Source organism: Labrus mixtus, chromosome 17, assembly GCF_963584025.1.
Source record: "Labrus mixtus chromosome 17, fLabMix1.1, whole genome shotgun sequence".
Lineage (NCBI taxonomy): Eukaryota > Metazoa > Chordata > Actinopteri > Labriformes > Labridae > Labrus > Labrus mixtus.
The window spans coordinates 792756-807747 of NC_083628.1; the positions used below are offsets into that span (position 1 = coordinate 792756).

A 14992-nucleotide genomic window follows, 5' to 3' on the forward strand; every position below is an offset into this window, starting at 1 on the left:
GAGAGAGAGAGAGAGAGAGAGAGAGACAGAGAGAGAGAGAGAGAGCAGCGGCTGGTATCATCGTCTCAGGACACGTTAGCATCGTTAGCATGACTCAGACAGCGTGGGCGGCGAGATGACCTCAGAGGCTAAACGCTGCATCGTCTGCAGGCCAAGTGTTTAACGGGCTGTAAACGAGGCCGTGTTTTCACCGCCCTGCAGACACACACACACACACACACACACACACACACACACACACACACACACACACACACACACACACACACACACACACACACACACACACACACACACACACACACGCCGGTGTTGCTCCATCCGTCTGATAGTTTGATGTGATTGACCTTTTTTGTGTCAAGCTGAATGTTTTAAAAGCTGCAGACTTTGTTGTATACATTCTGTTTTCATTGGATCTGTAACATCCTGACACATGACTTATAAAGAACAGTTTTCTGCTTTTCTCCCTTCATAATGAAACCTGTAAAAGTTCTGATATAAAGTCACTTTGGAACGAGTTATTCTGACTTTTCAAACTTGTTTTCTGTCGAGCATATTAAAGATCTGCTTCATTTGATCCACTAAAAAAACTCTCTTGCTTTCATAACATGCCGGCGTGATCAGTGCGATGTGCCTTTCATGGGCTTACCCACTCAGCATTAAGAGGTCTTCATTTGGCTCTCGACTCGAGCCAGAGCCGATTTCAAAATCCTCTTTCTGACTTACAAGACTTAAAAATGGATTGGCTCTCCTTACATCTCCAGTCGTATTAATCTGAACACTCCTACACATCCTTTACTTGATGCTCGTTATTTAAAATTTTCCTAAATTTAACAAACATATTAAGAACTCTCCTGCAGGGGCCACCACTCGAATCCGTCTCGTTCTTAAACTCAAGCATGGAGGAAACGTTCAAACTGTGAGCCACCAGACGGGGTGACCGGGTGTCCCCGCTTTGTGCAGGACTGCACAGCGTTTTCATCACTGGCCCCGCCTCCTGCAAACTGAGACGATTTGGTTGGCTCTAGTTTTCAAAAAGTGAAGGACAGTCGCCTTTTTAAAACCTGTTTTCTTTTTTTGTGCCTTTAATGTAGAGATAGGAGTGTGGATAGAGCCGGAAACCAGGGAGAGAGAGAGAGTGGAAAGGAGCCACAGGCTGGACTCGAACCCGGGCCGCCCGCCTGAAGGACCACAGCGCCACATAAAACCTGTTTTCTTATCCGACGGCTGTGCAGAAAGAAAGAGAAGGCGATCACCATGGCCTGAATCAGAAGTCAATCAATCAGCACAGCCGAGTGGCCAATGGCTCACCTTCCTTGTTGCCTAGGTTACGACCTACTGTTAAAAAAACAAAGACCTGAGCTACTGGGGTGGAACATGAAGGAAACTAGACGCAGCTACAACAAAGTTTTGGAAGGTGTTGACTCTCGGGTGAGAAGGTGTAAGGTGATTTTTTTAAACATGTATGGAGGAGAGGAGGACTCACAGAAACGCCCGGCTCATAAAGTGAAATCTATGGAAACATTAGAAACCAGATAACGATTGGCCAACAGAGAAAGTGAGAATAACTGAACGCTGACCACTCTGAGCATCACTCATAGTCCTACAGGACAGCAGACCTTGGCTCCGCCCCCTTTTTACAGACTCAGAGATCGCAAAAAAAATTAACTAGGGTTCTTTGGACTTTATATCGATATCTAAAGTATCTCTCTGCATCGCGGTCACAGGTCCCACATTGTCCCGTATCAACAAACTCTTTCACATACAAACATACACTTTTTTATTTTTTATATTCAGGTCTAATTACAGATTTTTTTCCTCAACTGTTTAAAGGTTCTTGTTTAAATCTCACATATATTTTTATCCCTGCACAGGTTATGTACATTTATTGTATAAATCTATTTTTAATTGCACAGTTTAAGTTTGATTCATCTAGGGGTATTCTTTAAATCTTTATTTCAGGTTAATATATATGTATGTATATATATTTTGTAGTTAATTTGTAACAAATGTTTCATGTCATGTACGTCTTTGTAACCTGCTACTGGATGCTTTGAATTTCCCTCAGGATCAATAAAGTATCTATCTATCTATCTATCTATCTCTCTCTCTCTATATATTTATCTCTCTATCTATCTATCTATCTAGTCTGTCGGCATCTCGTCACTCTGGCCTCCAGGATGAAATGTAAGATGCATAAAGTTTTAAAACTTTGCTCCAATCTCTGTCTTTGAATTCAAATCAAAGTTTCTGAGACTTGAATGAAGGAGAGAAAAAAGATTCATCAGAGTTCAGAGTCATGACGAGGGCAGAACAGAGAGCTTATCAGCATGCTCTCTCATGTTGTCACGTTGTTGGATTTAATGGTTCAGTTTGAGAAAACTAGAGAAATATCAATAGGCTCATGTAGATGGGGGGGGGGGGGGGTTGCTGGACACTCACAGCTCCATGCATACATTTTTAATGATAACATTCAGTCCCGGGATCTGAAGTATCTGGATGTTTGTGTCGTGTATTTTTCACTCACAGTTGCACATCGAGCAGCACCCGTTTGTCCTCCCCGACGTGGATCCTCCAGCTGCAGTCCTCTCCCTCTCCGTACCACTCGGGCCAGTTTGGAGACAGGATCACTCCTCCGGGGCCGCTCAGGTCTCCTCCACACTGAGCTGCAGAGAGACAGGAGGACGGATCCAAGGACGAGGAACAAGAGGGAGTAAAGGTCAGAAATAAGGGGATTTAAACTCAGGGTTGGTCATTTCCTCCAGATTCCACTTTTTAAGATTCTGGTGTAAATTGTCTTTAGGTCCTGACAGAAATTAATAACTCAGGTTCTCTGAAAAAGGAACAAAGAAAATCATCTGTATCAGTTTGTAAACCTGTAAAAACTTCAACCAATGTCTGCCACGAGGTACCAATCTGATGAACCAATCAGACGCCTCCCTGTCTCCCTGCTCGCTCTCTACCTCTTGGCGTGCTCTAGCTCACACTCAAAGCATGAGCTGAGGTCCGCTTCTGGAGGAACGGCGCTTGTGCATGTAAGTGAGGGGGCGTGGCTTATGAGGGAGCACAGAGGGGAGGGTGCACAGAGGGGAGGGTGCACAGAGGGGAGGGTGCACAGAGGGGAGGGTCCACAGAGGGGAGGGTGCAGATGGAGCACTGAGGGAATGCTACTTTCAAAATCATGCTAGTTTTTGAAAATGACCAACCCTGCCTTTAAAGGAACAGTATGCAGCAGAAATGTTTGGGTTTGGGGGGATTTTGTGCCCACTAAAGGTTTCTGTGTCGGAAGGAACTTATCGTGCTGTTACGAAATGCTGTTATTAGAAAACGTGCATCATGACTCTGCTAGCGGGTAAGCCTATAGTTAGCCAACTGTTAGCATGTGGAGTATGACGTCGACAGGCCGTGTACTCACCTTTGCACAGCGGCTCTGTGTCGTTCCAGTACGGATCTCTGGCGCTGATGCACTCGATCACGGGCGGGCCTTGCTCCAGAGCGTGACCCGCGTCGCAGGTGAACGTGACCACGGCGCCGACCCCGTACAGCGGGTCGGTGGTTGTGAAGTTCCCGTTCTGGAGGTACGGCTCGTAGCAGTGGCCGCGCTCGAACGCTGGAGGAGGAAATGAGAGAAAAACTAATGAAAAACAGAACAGCCTCATTAAAGTCGCAGCATGTTTTTTTTTCTCTTTTTTTCACACCTCTTTTGTAATTTCCACAAACAGATGCCGAGATGATTAGACGCTTCTCCCTTAAAAACTATAATCACAGATTGTCCTTTAATCTTGTTTCTTAGTCTCTAAAATTATTCTTTGCTCTCATTTTCTCCTCTCTGATGAGGATAAACATGCTGGAGGGGATCTTTGCATCCCTCCACTAAAACCGACAGTGCCAGAAACTCTGAAAGCTCAGCTCAGATTATGTTGGACACACAGCCCACTTCCTTTGCTTTGCAGCCAGAATCAGCTTGGCAGCACACGATGTAAGCAGAAACATAGAGCCCTGAAAGCCTCTTATTTGTTTACGTCTCAGTGATTACGCTGTAATTATAGAATATGACAATACATGGAAAGATGTGCAGCTGAAATACACGTTTTCTATCTTTGTGTGGGATCAGATCTGGAGTGTCTTCAAACCTTCATATCGGATGTTGAATCCCATGTTGTGGTTCGGCTGATCGGTGATGAACTGGATCCTCACAGCCGGACCCTCGCTGATCACTCCCTCGAAGGGTATCTGTCCCCCCCGACCCGAGTCGAACAGAACCACAGAGCCGGCGTCCAGCCCGCTCCACAGCACCAGCCTGCAGGGAAACACTCTGTGAGTGCATGTGCAGGATTATGCATAAAAATGTCTCAGTTCAAGTTTCTCAGACGGGAGAATTTTCCTGATTTGTCTTTGAATATATTTGTGATAATAATTTAGAAGCTTTGTGAAGGTGTTGTCAGTTTCAGCTCTGGACCAAACAAAGAATCTATTAAAGGAGAATATAATCAGGAGTGGTGCAGCAGATCACAAATCTGAAGGTTCAGATCACAGCACTGATTGGATCGCTTTTCAGGTTGGCCAATTAAACAAACATTTCCGATATAACTTTTCTCCTCCTCTGCTAGCCTCAAACTACAAAATGCATCTTGAAGGAACTCTATTCCCAGGTTCTGCCAACGAATCAGAGTGAAGCATGGAGCAAAGCTGTAGGACACGCCCACCAGGAAGCTCACTCAAATTTCCCCGCGACTGCAAACTTTTCCATTTCAACACTCAGTGATAAATAAACTGGGACAAAGACAGTAGCCCAATTAAACACCCTAATCGAGCGATAACTCCCTTTATCTCAAGATGTGCATGCAAATATATGATTATTATGGATTGTTTGGCAGAATTGTTCTTATTTTTCTTAGCATGCCAAAAATCTGGTCAGCCCTGACTTTGAGAAAATGTTGTAAAAACCCTTTAAAACCTGCTGAGTCAGGCCCCTCCTACCTGTCGGTGGGTCCCAGAGCGAGCCTCTCCAGGTGGAGGTGCAGCCTCTGGTCCTTGGGGGCCTCCAGAGACCAGGAACAGGAGCGGTCCTGGGTGGCGTTGGGCCCGTGGTGAGGAGACGGAGACAGCACCCGCCCTACTGTGGCGTTCTTCAGCGTGCCTCCACACAGAGCTGCAGAGAGGGGGAGACACTGAGGGTCACGTCGCTCCATTCAGAGACACAAAGAGGTCGTTCAGCGTGCAGCACTTTGACACACCGACTCGCTATGAGGAGAGGAAATACTCTTCTTCTTTTTGGATTACAAGTTCACTGAATATTGGAAACTAACAAGAAAGGAAGTTCGTTGGAAGTTTGTTTCCCCCCCGGTGGTGGAATGAACTTCCAAACTCCATGTGATCTGCAGAGTCCCTCTGCACCTTTAAGAAAAAGCTAAAGACCCAGCTCTTTCATGAATACCTACTAACTTAATGATGATGGTCTCCATATTATTGATGATGATGATGGTAATGACGATGGTTTTTGTTTGATAACGACGACTTATAAGATGGTTTCTATACTGATTAGAGCTCTCAAGAACTGCCCTCAATGTTGTGCTTTGCCTCTGGTCACTTCCTGTCAGCACCTGTGTGTCCAATCAGACTCAAAGCTGATCGTTTGCTCTTACTGACATTGTTCCCTTTTTTCTAGATCCTTGCTTGTGTTGTTCTTACTCTCTGATGTACGTCGCTTTGGAGAAAAGAGTCTGCAGAGTGAATTGTAGAATTGTAGAAGAAAACATGTTGAGGTGTCTTATAAAAGTTAAAGATAACTTTATTAAATATTAAAGAAAACAAAAAGTAATTGAGTTACGACGAGTTGGTTCACTGTCAGCTGATATGATGAGATCATTTCACATTTCCAAACAGTTTTTTGTTTGGCTTTTATTTTGATTGATTTATTTCTTGGCTGCAGAAGGTCCGCAGTCTGCAGGCTCTGAATCCAACAGACAAGGGGAAGAACTCAGTTTCCCTACATTGCACCTTTTTTTTAAATATTTAATATTTTTAAATTCTATTTTATATATTGTAATATCTTCTTATTCTATATTATTTAAGTTGTTGCTAGTTCTGCTTTATTTCCCTGTTAATTGTTTAGCACCAAGTCAAATTCATTGTATGTGTAAATGTATTTGGCAATAAACCCAGATTCTGATTCTGATCCTGATTCTGATTCTGATTCTGATTCTGATTCTGATTCCTTGATTAAAAACCTGCGCTCTAGTTGGACCTTCTTTGTGGCACTCACCTCTACAGGTGGGCACTTTCCCGCTCCACACGGGCAGGGAGGCGTTGAGGCAGGTGAGCAGCGTCTCCCCCTGCAGGTGGTAACCCATGTGACAGTGAAAGCGGGCGACGCCTCCTGGCAGCAGGTCCAGCACGGACACCTCCCCGTAGTGAGGCCTCTTGGGCAGCGCGCAGCTGAGTCTGAAGACTGAACACAAAAACAGAGACAGCAGGGAGGAGGCGGTTAAGATACAAATACAATAACTGAATGCTTTAGTCACTATTACTGCTATTATTACTTTAACCAATTAAATGGTTTTACAGCTACATTATTTAAGATTCTGCACTAATGCTGCCTTCTATAACACCCACTGCAAAGAGAATACTACTATCAGTGTAATCATTAATAATTTATTATTTCCATGATCAGCATCCGTTTCATGAACCCCCACTGCATCATTATCGTATGTAGGCTTATATATATAAATTATAAAAATGCTGATTCTGATATTTACATAGCAGGCATTTTACTAAATAATAGATCAAACATGAGACTATCAGAAATAAAGGTCCAGTCAGTGAGATGTGTAGAGAGTGAGATGATAAAGGTATCTTACTATCTGATCATTAAGGAAACATGTTGAAGTGCTGGCTTCTCTGACAACAATGCAGCAGCCAGTATGTCCTCCTTCTAACTTTAGATTCTGCTCCTGAATGCTCTGGATTTGTTTGGACCAGAGAAGGTAGGCGCTTTTAAGACCCCCCCCCCCACGGCTGTTTTGGACGCCCCTCAGTTTGCCAGATATGAGAGCAGTTATCAGGTCAACAGGTGTTGCAGCGATGGAAGCGGGCAAGAGAAGTGGTTCAGATAGAAGTGATTGTACCCGACCTAAAAAGCCTCTGCATGTTTCTAATAAGCTCCACGAGCAGAAACGTGCTCAAACTAGGATCAATATTGGAGATGCTTTTGAAAAATGGAGAGAGGTTAGAACACAGAAAGGTTTACAGACCCATGCAGAGCTGGATAAACACTGAAGCTTCAGAGTCCACCACATGGTGACCTGTGTGAGCATCGGGGGGGGGGGAGAGCTCTCTACAATGTTTAGAATCTGGACTGCAGTACCCATTTTAAACACTAGGGGTCTGAGTTACATACTGCTCCTTTAATCACCAGCCTGTTAGTTTATAAAATAATTAATATTCAACATTCTGTGTGTAAATTGAGCTAAATCAAAGGAAGCCTGGGTAAATATAGAGTAGAGTAAAGACTTCCTAAAAAAGAGAGTGAAGTCAAACTCCCTCTGGGTTTGTTGTTTTGAGCGCTGTGTTCACACTTATGGGACTTGATGTAAATATTCTGTGTGATCCAGACTGAACATTTACAGTAAGACATCAAAGTCACAAAATAACAACAAACAAACAGAAACAGCAGCTGACTGTCGACTGCCTCGTTCTGAACGGTAAAATTACTGTTTTTGTCGGCTGGCTTTGAAGAGAGCGATTTAACAGCTGTTTCTGTTGTAGTTGTTTTTTTAAAGGGATTATTCCTCAACAAAAAGGTTTATCTCTGCAGGAATCTTCTCTATTCATTTGTCAGACAGTTTTAAACAGGAATCCCACTTCCTGTGAAGGATCTGGACGTCTGGAGATCCACCCTCGAGGTCGACGTCTTTGTTTCTAGTCTTTTTTTTTTGACGGCCACTCGAGAAATCAAAACCCCCTCAGGTGAATGTAAATTGAATAATCGTTATGATATTTATAAGCTCCTTAAGCTGTGACGGATATTCAACCTTGTCTTTTTTAAGTTGTCTGTGTTCTTCTTCTCATTCCCTTAACGCTGTTTTTCACACCTCGTCTTAAACGTATCTCCGTCTGCAAAGCGGTTTAATCTCCATCAGCACGACGCCGCTACCTGCAGCTGACGTAACAGGATTAGATGACTTTGATAAATGGCACAGGTGGGTCTTAACACTCTGATGCCTTCCTCCTCTGCAGTCCTCATCATATCCATTTCAGACTGCTGGCACGACCAAGCATGCCCACACACACACACAATCAACACACAGAAACACACACACACAATCAACACACAGAAACACACACACACAAACAACACACAGAAACACACACACACAATCAACACACAGAAACACACACACACAATCAACACACAGAAACACACACACACAAACAACACACAGAAACACACACACACAAACAACACACAGAAACACACACACACAAACAACACACAGAAACACACACACACGCTCTATACAAACTCAGGTATTCTCGGCCCCTAATGAGATGAGAGCCAATTAATCAGAGCTCTAATCAGCTAATTCAAACGACAGATTCAATCACCGTGCTAAGTGATTAGATGAGAAGATTTTTGATGATGTAATTAGCATGTAAAGAGAGAACAAACAGCCCCTGTGGACCGCCGTGAAGAACGCCATGTTTTGAATTTACACGGCGTGTTTATGCATGTGTAAATATTCAATGTTTGTGTGTTTTGCCGACTCACTCTGATAGTGCAGCTGGAAGAAGCCCACGTTCCCGTCCAGAGCGGAGCGGTAGTAGACGGACAGCGTGTTGGTGGGGCTGCGGATCACCTGACCTTCCACCAGCAGCGTGTGGTTGGCGAGGACCAGCAGGGCGCCGCGTTCATCCGCACCCCTGATGGAGAGCTGCTCGCCCTCCGACAGGTTCACACTCTTTACCTGAATGGAAAGAAGTACTCTTATTATTCCAGGTACAGGGCGCCACAGGAAGGAGTTCTTAAACCAGGAAGTGAGTTAGCATTTTAGCGCCACATGGTCGTTTGGGTTAGGGTAGGGTTTTTTTTTTAACAGGTCGGTGGTTAGATTCCTGAAGTAAGATCTGTGGTTAACACAAGCATGCGAGATGTTTGTGTTTTGTTGTACAACATTAAACACGTTCCTGAACAACCCCCACTTGTGAAGTTTTTACGTGTCCTTAACAACGTTGCTAACAAGTGGCTAAATGAAACTACAGTTCGGTTGTCGGGGACATTAAACGCCATTATCTCTATTTGAAGTTACAATTAGACACGAGGTCTCCTGTAGGTTAAACTTTTGGGTTAAGGCAAAGGTTTGGTTAATGAACAATTTATTAGGCTACGGTGTCACTAGCTAGCCAAAACCGCTAGTTAGCTAAAACCGCTAGTTAGCATGTCGTAGACATCCAGACGCATAGTGGTGGTTGACGTTGAAGCCTTGCGACCACGAAGTCGTTCGCTTGTAGCATAACGTTAGCTTGCATTAACGCTTCAAACATCATAAAAGCGGTGTTCATTTTGATTTGTGAAGATTATCTTTCTGAACCAAACTCGAACGCATCATAAACGTGTGTTTGCCAGAGAGCTTATTTTCTGCAATGATCCAAAATCAGATGCAAAAACCCCATAGGCGGTTTTTAGAATGACCCCATGGCGATGCTAACTTCCTGGTTGTTCTGCAAAAATATGTATTTTTTTCCCCTCTCTGTAGTCACCAATCTCATCAAACTCCAAATTGTCTCAAAAAGTCACTTGAGGGAAGAATGTGGAGGCTGTGTGTGACACGTGCTCAGCTTGAAGGAATAAAATAAGTCCATTCTTCTTCCAGTTTGATCCATTTATTTACTGAATTCCCGATCATTTTACCCAGGATATAAAACTGCGATCCATCGTGTCCACAAACAAAAAAACAAACAAAAGGTTTCCATTTTATACGATCAGGGTCAGCAATCCTGTCCCGATTCCTCTCCATTGGTTTCAAAAGCAAATATTAAGCACACAGAGTTTTCCAAAACACTCCTAGAGGTCGTAACCGAGGGAAGTGGACGTTAACTCCCGTAACTTAGCAACAAAAGTGACGTTGCCAGAGCAAACAACGGCGTCGGTTTCTTAACTGTGGTACAACATATCTGTTGAGCACAAAGAAAAAGTTAATCTGAGAGGAAGAAAGCAAAAGAATATCGGAACCAATAACTTCAAAACATTTTAAAAAATGAGGCTACAACATCCCGAGTCTTTGTTTAAAGTGTAAAAGTATTAGCATCTAAACATTTTTAACGTATTAGACTGAAGAAACAAAAGCTCACGTAGAGGTGTGTGGATATAACAAGGGATGAATGTGGAGGAAAATATGTAGATTGTTTTCTCCCTTAATCTCATTTATTTCAAATGTGGGAGCAGTTCCAGTTCCTGGCTTTGGGATTTCAGTTAGCACCATGATGTCGAATAAAAGACCAGAAAAAAAACACAACAACAGTACAAACCGAGTCTTTACGAGTTCTAACACGTTGGAGAGGAGCAGAGCTCATTTTGTCAGGGACTTTGGTAATATATGAAATCTGTGTGCCGTGCCAATAAAACTGTCACTTCCAGTGAACCGCAATTAAATCCACAGTGTGTGTGTGAGTGTGCTTGTTTTGCTACCTTTGCGAGGACCATCCAAGTTGTTTTTAACATTTTAATGAGGACCCTCCTGCTTTGTCTTCATCTGAGGGTTAGAGTTTAGTTCAGTGAGGCTCTTTTCAAACCTACGGCTCGTTTGCTCTCCGTAGGTAAACAAATGGCATGCGTTCTTATCACGCATTGCATTGTGGGATGCCACCAGGACGCTATTTAGCTTGTTACCCTAACTTGGAGCAGCGAGGAGGTCAAATATCTCATCGACATTTGGGCAGATGAACATATCTGTCAAATGTTGGATTACCACTAAGTTGAAAAACTTGTGAATCAGCGCACGAACGAGAGGGGCTTCGATTGCTCTGCAGGTGTTACGGTTTAATCTGTGACCCTGATAACAACCGAATACCTCTGAGGCTGTTTGATGAAATGTCTTCCTTTAATACACATCTGCTGAGTTCATTTTGATAAATAATGAAAAAATAAAAAAGAGGAATTCACGATGACTCTTACTGTTTTCATGCAGCTGAAGGTCATCAGTTAACACGGTCACTCTTTAAGCCGTAACACCTGTTAGCAGTGTCTGCAAAGAAACTCCAACAGGGTCATATGAAGTTATGAGACAAGACCAGATTTTCTAACTTCTGCTTGGTCCTTTGGTTGGGCAGCCCGGGTTCAGGTCTGACCTGTGGTGGATCCTTTTCCTGCATATCTGCCCCCTCCCCATCAAATGCAAGAGGGATATGTGTGGTTTTTTTTAAAATCTCAACAGCTGTGAAGTCATGCCAATGAAGACTTTTATAGAAGCAGCACCAGCAGCTGCCACCAGGGGGCAGAGTTTAACCTGGGATCAGATCACTGGTCCTCTAACGGACAAAAACAAACAGACACAAACACACAGCAGCACTCTCCAACAACAACATGATGTCCAGCATGATAAACAGAGACCCTGCAAACACTGTGTGTGTGTGTGTGTGTGTGTGTGTGTGTGTGTGTGTGTGTGTGTGTGTGTGTGTGTGTGTGTTCAGTACTGGCATGCTGCAGATGTTTCTACCTGCAGCTCCACTCCGTAGCCGGTGTACACCGTCACTGTGTAGGTGCAGTGCAGGTAGGTGGTGTCGGGCAGAGGGGGGTCATCAGACGAGTCGATGTACCCCTCTGGGTCGGAGAAATTCACCATGCAGCTCGACAAAGCTGCAGAGGAGAGAGCAGAGGAGGAGTTGATTTCTGCAGCCACCGAATTGTTTTCCTCATCCCTGCCTTGTAATCTCTTTAAAGCGAGCACCGACTGGAAAAGTCATTGGAAATCCCCCGCTGTGTTTTAATTAATGACGGAAATTACAGGGATCAAAAAAACGGCTGCACAGCGAGGACTCCCGGCTGTTAACGGTGACATGAGATAAATAATGACATCCTCTCCAGAGGCTTTGATCAGCGGTGAGTGAACGATTCAGATCCTAGACGTAATACAACGTTTAAAAAAAAAGAAATCTCAACTTAATCATCAAACAAAAGCACTGATGAGGAATTTATTCAAGCATGATGCTGCTCTTTTTAAATCTCGGCCGTCAAATGGAAGAATAATGAAACCGCTGCAGTAGATCGTCCACGCCTGCAGCTTTGAAACAGGCTGTAAAGGCTGTGATGTCATCCTCGATTTCAAACGCTCGCGATGGGGTCAGCCCTATGTTCCCAGATTTCTAAGATTTTTCTTAAAATTAGGCGCTATGTTCCTTTCTCAAAATTAAACCCTATGTTCCCAGATTTCTAAGATTTTTCTTAAAATTAGGCGCTATGTTCCTTTCTCAAAATTAAACCCTATGTTCCCACATTTCTAGTAAAATTTCAAAATGAGGTCTTGTGTTCAATTTAAGCCCTGTCCTCCCACAAGACTTTTTAGAAGCACTTTATAGTAAATGAATGAGTAATTTTATTTCGATCTGCAGCAGCAGAAATCGTCACAATCACAATCATTACAAGAAAAAATAAAACAGGCTGATGGAAAAGGGTTTCGGCTGAAGCAGAGCTTATAGATGCCGAACCCTTGTTTTCATAAAATCTTAGAACTGTGGGAACATCGGCACGCTCCCCTCGCGATCAACGTACGACCTCTAAAACTTCTTGTTTTTTTGCCACTGACAGACTCAGATTGTGCAAGTGTCTTAAAGGTCCCATATTCTTCTTTTTCTGGTTTTATATGCTCTTTAGTGTGTTTTCAAAGTGTCCTGTGCTTGTTTAGACACATCTATGTGCAAAAATTCAAAGTCTGCGGAAACGTGGCTTCTCCTACGTCCTCCTGTTAGCTGCAGCATTAGCTGAATGTAACGCTCGGTTCTAGCCCCCCACTGATCTAAGCCCATTGGCTCGTTGTGGCAAGCCCTGCAGTTCATGTTGCACGCCCGTTAACTTCTGTAGCACGCCCACAGTATGCCGTAGCCTGCGGTAGCACAGTAGTGCTAAGGTGCTAATGTTTTTGCTCCCCTCGGAGCCAAAGTGGCTGCATTCCCAATATGGTAAAAGGGGCGTGACATTTCCAAGAACCGTGCTGAGCGACTGGCCAATTACAGCAGAGCCGACAGGCCGACCAATCAGATCAGACTTGGCACACGTGGGGACTCTGAACGTGGGCACTTCAGAGCCTTAGAGAGAGAGTCAGAAGAGAGCCGGTGCATGGAGCGACAGAACATGAAAACAGACACTTTTTTATAACTTTATCTATTGTGAACATACTTTGGTAGATACATAGATTAAATATATGAACCCCAAAAAGGGCAGAATATGACCTCTTTAACAACGTTACAGACATGATCCCAGCACATGAAGAGCTTTTCCTTCAAGATGATGTTTTGAGCCCAAAAAAATAAAACAGCCGCTAAAATCGCTCTCCTAAAAGCCACCGGACTCCATTGAGGAAAAACAGAACTTTTAGCCTGCAGACACGGTCGAGTTGGTGGTCTATCGATGCCTGAGTCAGTCATTTGTTTGTGTTATTTTTGTTTTGCAGCAGTATTGTGTTGTAGCTGAACTTACTAATTAAAACACTGAATTCAAAAAACAACACAAACAAAGACACCAAAAGTGAAATTACTGTTTTTGTAAGTGGAGTTTAGTGTCTTTGGAGAGACTGCTGAACTTCCTGTTTCTGGTTAGTCGAACATATGTTACATCCTCTACCAATCAGAAGTCAGTTGGTAATTGTGGTATGTACCTTTAAGACATACTGTGTTGCTAAGTTACCAGAGGAGCGTGTGTTTGTTTAACCCTCAGAGTTTGTTTGAGTGGCGCTTCTGCAATGGATTGATGTCTGTAATCGAGTTCCTATATTTCCTTTTTCCTCTCGACTCATCAGTATCGTGAGGCTTCATGTTGACGTCGTAATAATGATGACAGACATGAAAAACTGTGTTTGTGTAAAAGCCTCACTTTGCCTTTTTTTTTGTCTTGAATCAGATTTAAGTTGTGCATTTTTTCATACTTTGCTATTTTAAGGAAGGCTTACAAACTTTGCGATCACTACTCATACCTGGAGGAGGTGTTCCTGTCTCTGTGTCCACATCCGGCATCGTGCCCACAGTGGTAATCTCGGCCTCCAGCTCCGGCGTGTGTGTCTGTGTGTGCGGCGGCGGGGAGTGTGTGTCTGTAGGCGGAGGCTCTGTTGGATCGCTGCCCGGGCCTGACGCTGCAGCTGATGCTGGGGGTTTTACTCTCCTCAGTAATCCCCCGCCTTCACGCTCCGGGGAGCTGACACTGAGTCCTCTGCCCAGAAGAGGGAGCAGGTTCTGGGGCAGAGAGGAGGGCAGGATGTCCCCTTTCTGGGAGACAAGTCTTCCTTTTTGAGTGAGCACTGTGTGCAGCAAACCTCCAGCTAATGCACCGGAGGTTTTGGCTTTGGGGCTGTTTTCCTTTGTGCTCCCCGGTGTTGCCACTGGAGATTGGGCAGAGGGGCCGGCAGTGGGGACTTCTTTATCTGGAAGGAGAGAAAGAGGAGAGAAATCTTTGAAAAATGCCCCCGAGAGCTCGACTTTGGGTGGCTCTATCACCGTCCAGCTGGGCTTATCAGGGAGAGGGGTTATCTGGAGCCTGCACAGCTGAAGCCCAGTCGAGCTTACCTCCATTCTTCAAGCACACACACAACATACAGATAGTGCACATACACACACACACACGATGTAAGACAGTGTCACAGAGAGACAGGGCAGTTAAGCATGACAGGAGCAAAGAGAAGGGGGGGAGAGAAAGTAAAAAAAAAGAAGAAGAAATGCAAAGACAGGCAAACTGCTCTGCCGTGCATGCTAAAACGCCATCTCCAGCAGCTTAGTTCAAAAACAGCAC

At 44.1% G+C, this 14992-nt stretch overlaps 1 protein-coding gene across 1 annotated transcript in view; it reads right to left on the minus strand.

Moving 5' to 3' along the window:
- The window catches only part of LOC132992597 (seizure 6-like protein), a 62067-nt gene that overhangs the window by 10530 nt on the left and 36545 nt on the right, over positions 1-14992 (minus strand). Inside the window, exons 2-9 of the mRNA XM_061062023.1 lie at positions 14184-14627; positions 11715-11854; positions 8771-8966; positions 6266-6451; positions 4981-5152; positions 4134-4300; positions 3416-3610; positions 2526-2666 (exon numbers count right to left, since the gene is read on the minus strand). Coding sequence (XP_060918006.1) covers positions 2526-2666; positions 3416-3610; positions 4134-4300; positions 4981-5152; positions 6266-6451; positions 8771-8966; positions 11715-11854; positions 14184-14627 — 1641 coding nt within the window. The remainder of the gene's footprint in view (positions 1-2525; positions 2667-3415; positions 3611-4133; positions 4301-4980; positions 5153-6265; positions 6452-8770; positions 8967-11714; positions 11855-14183; positions 14628-14992) is intronic.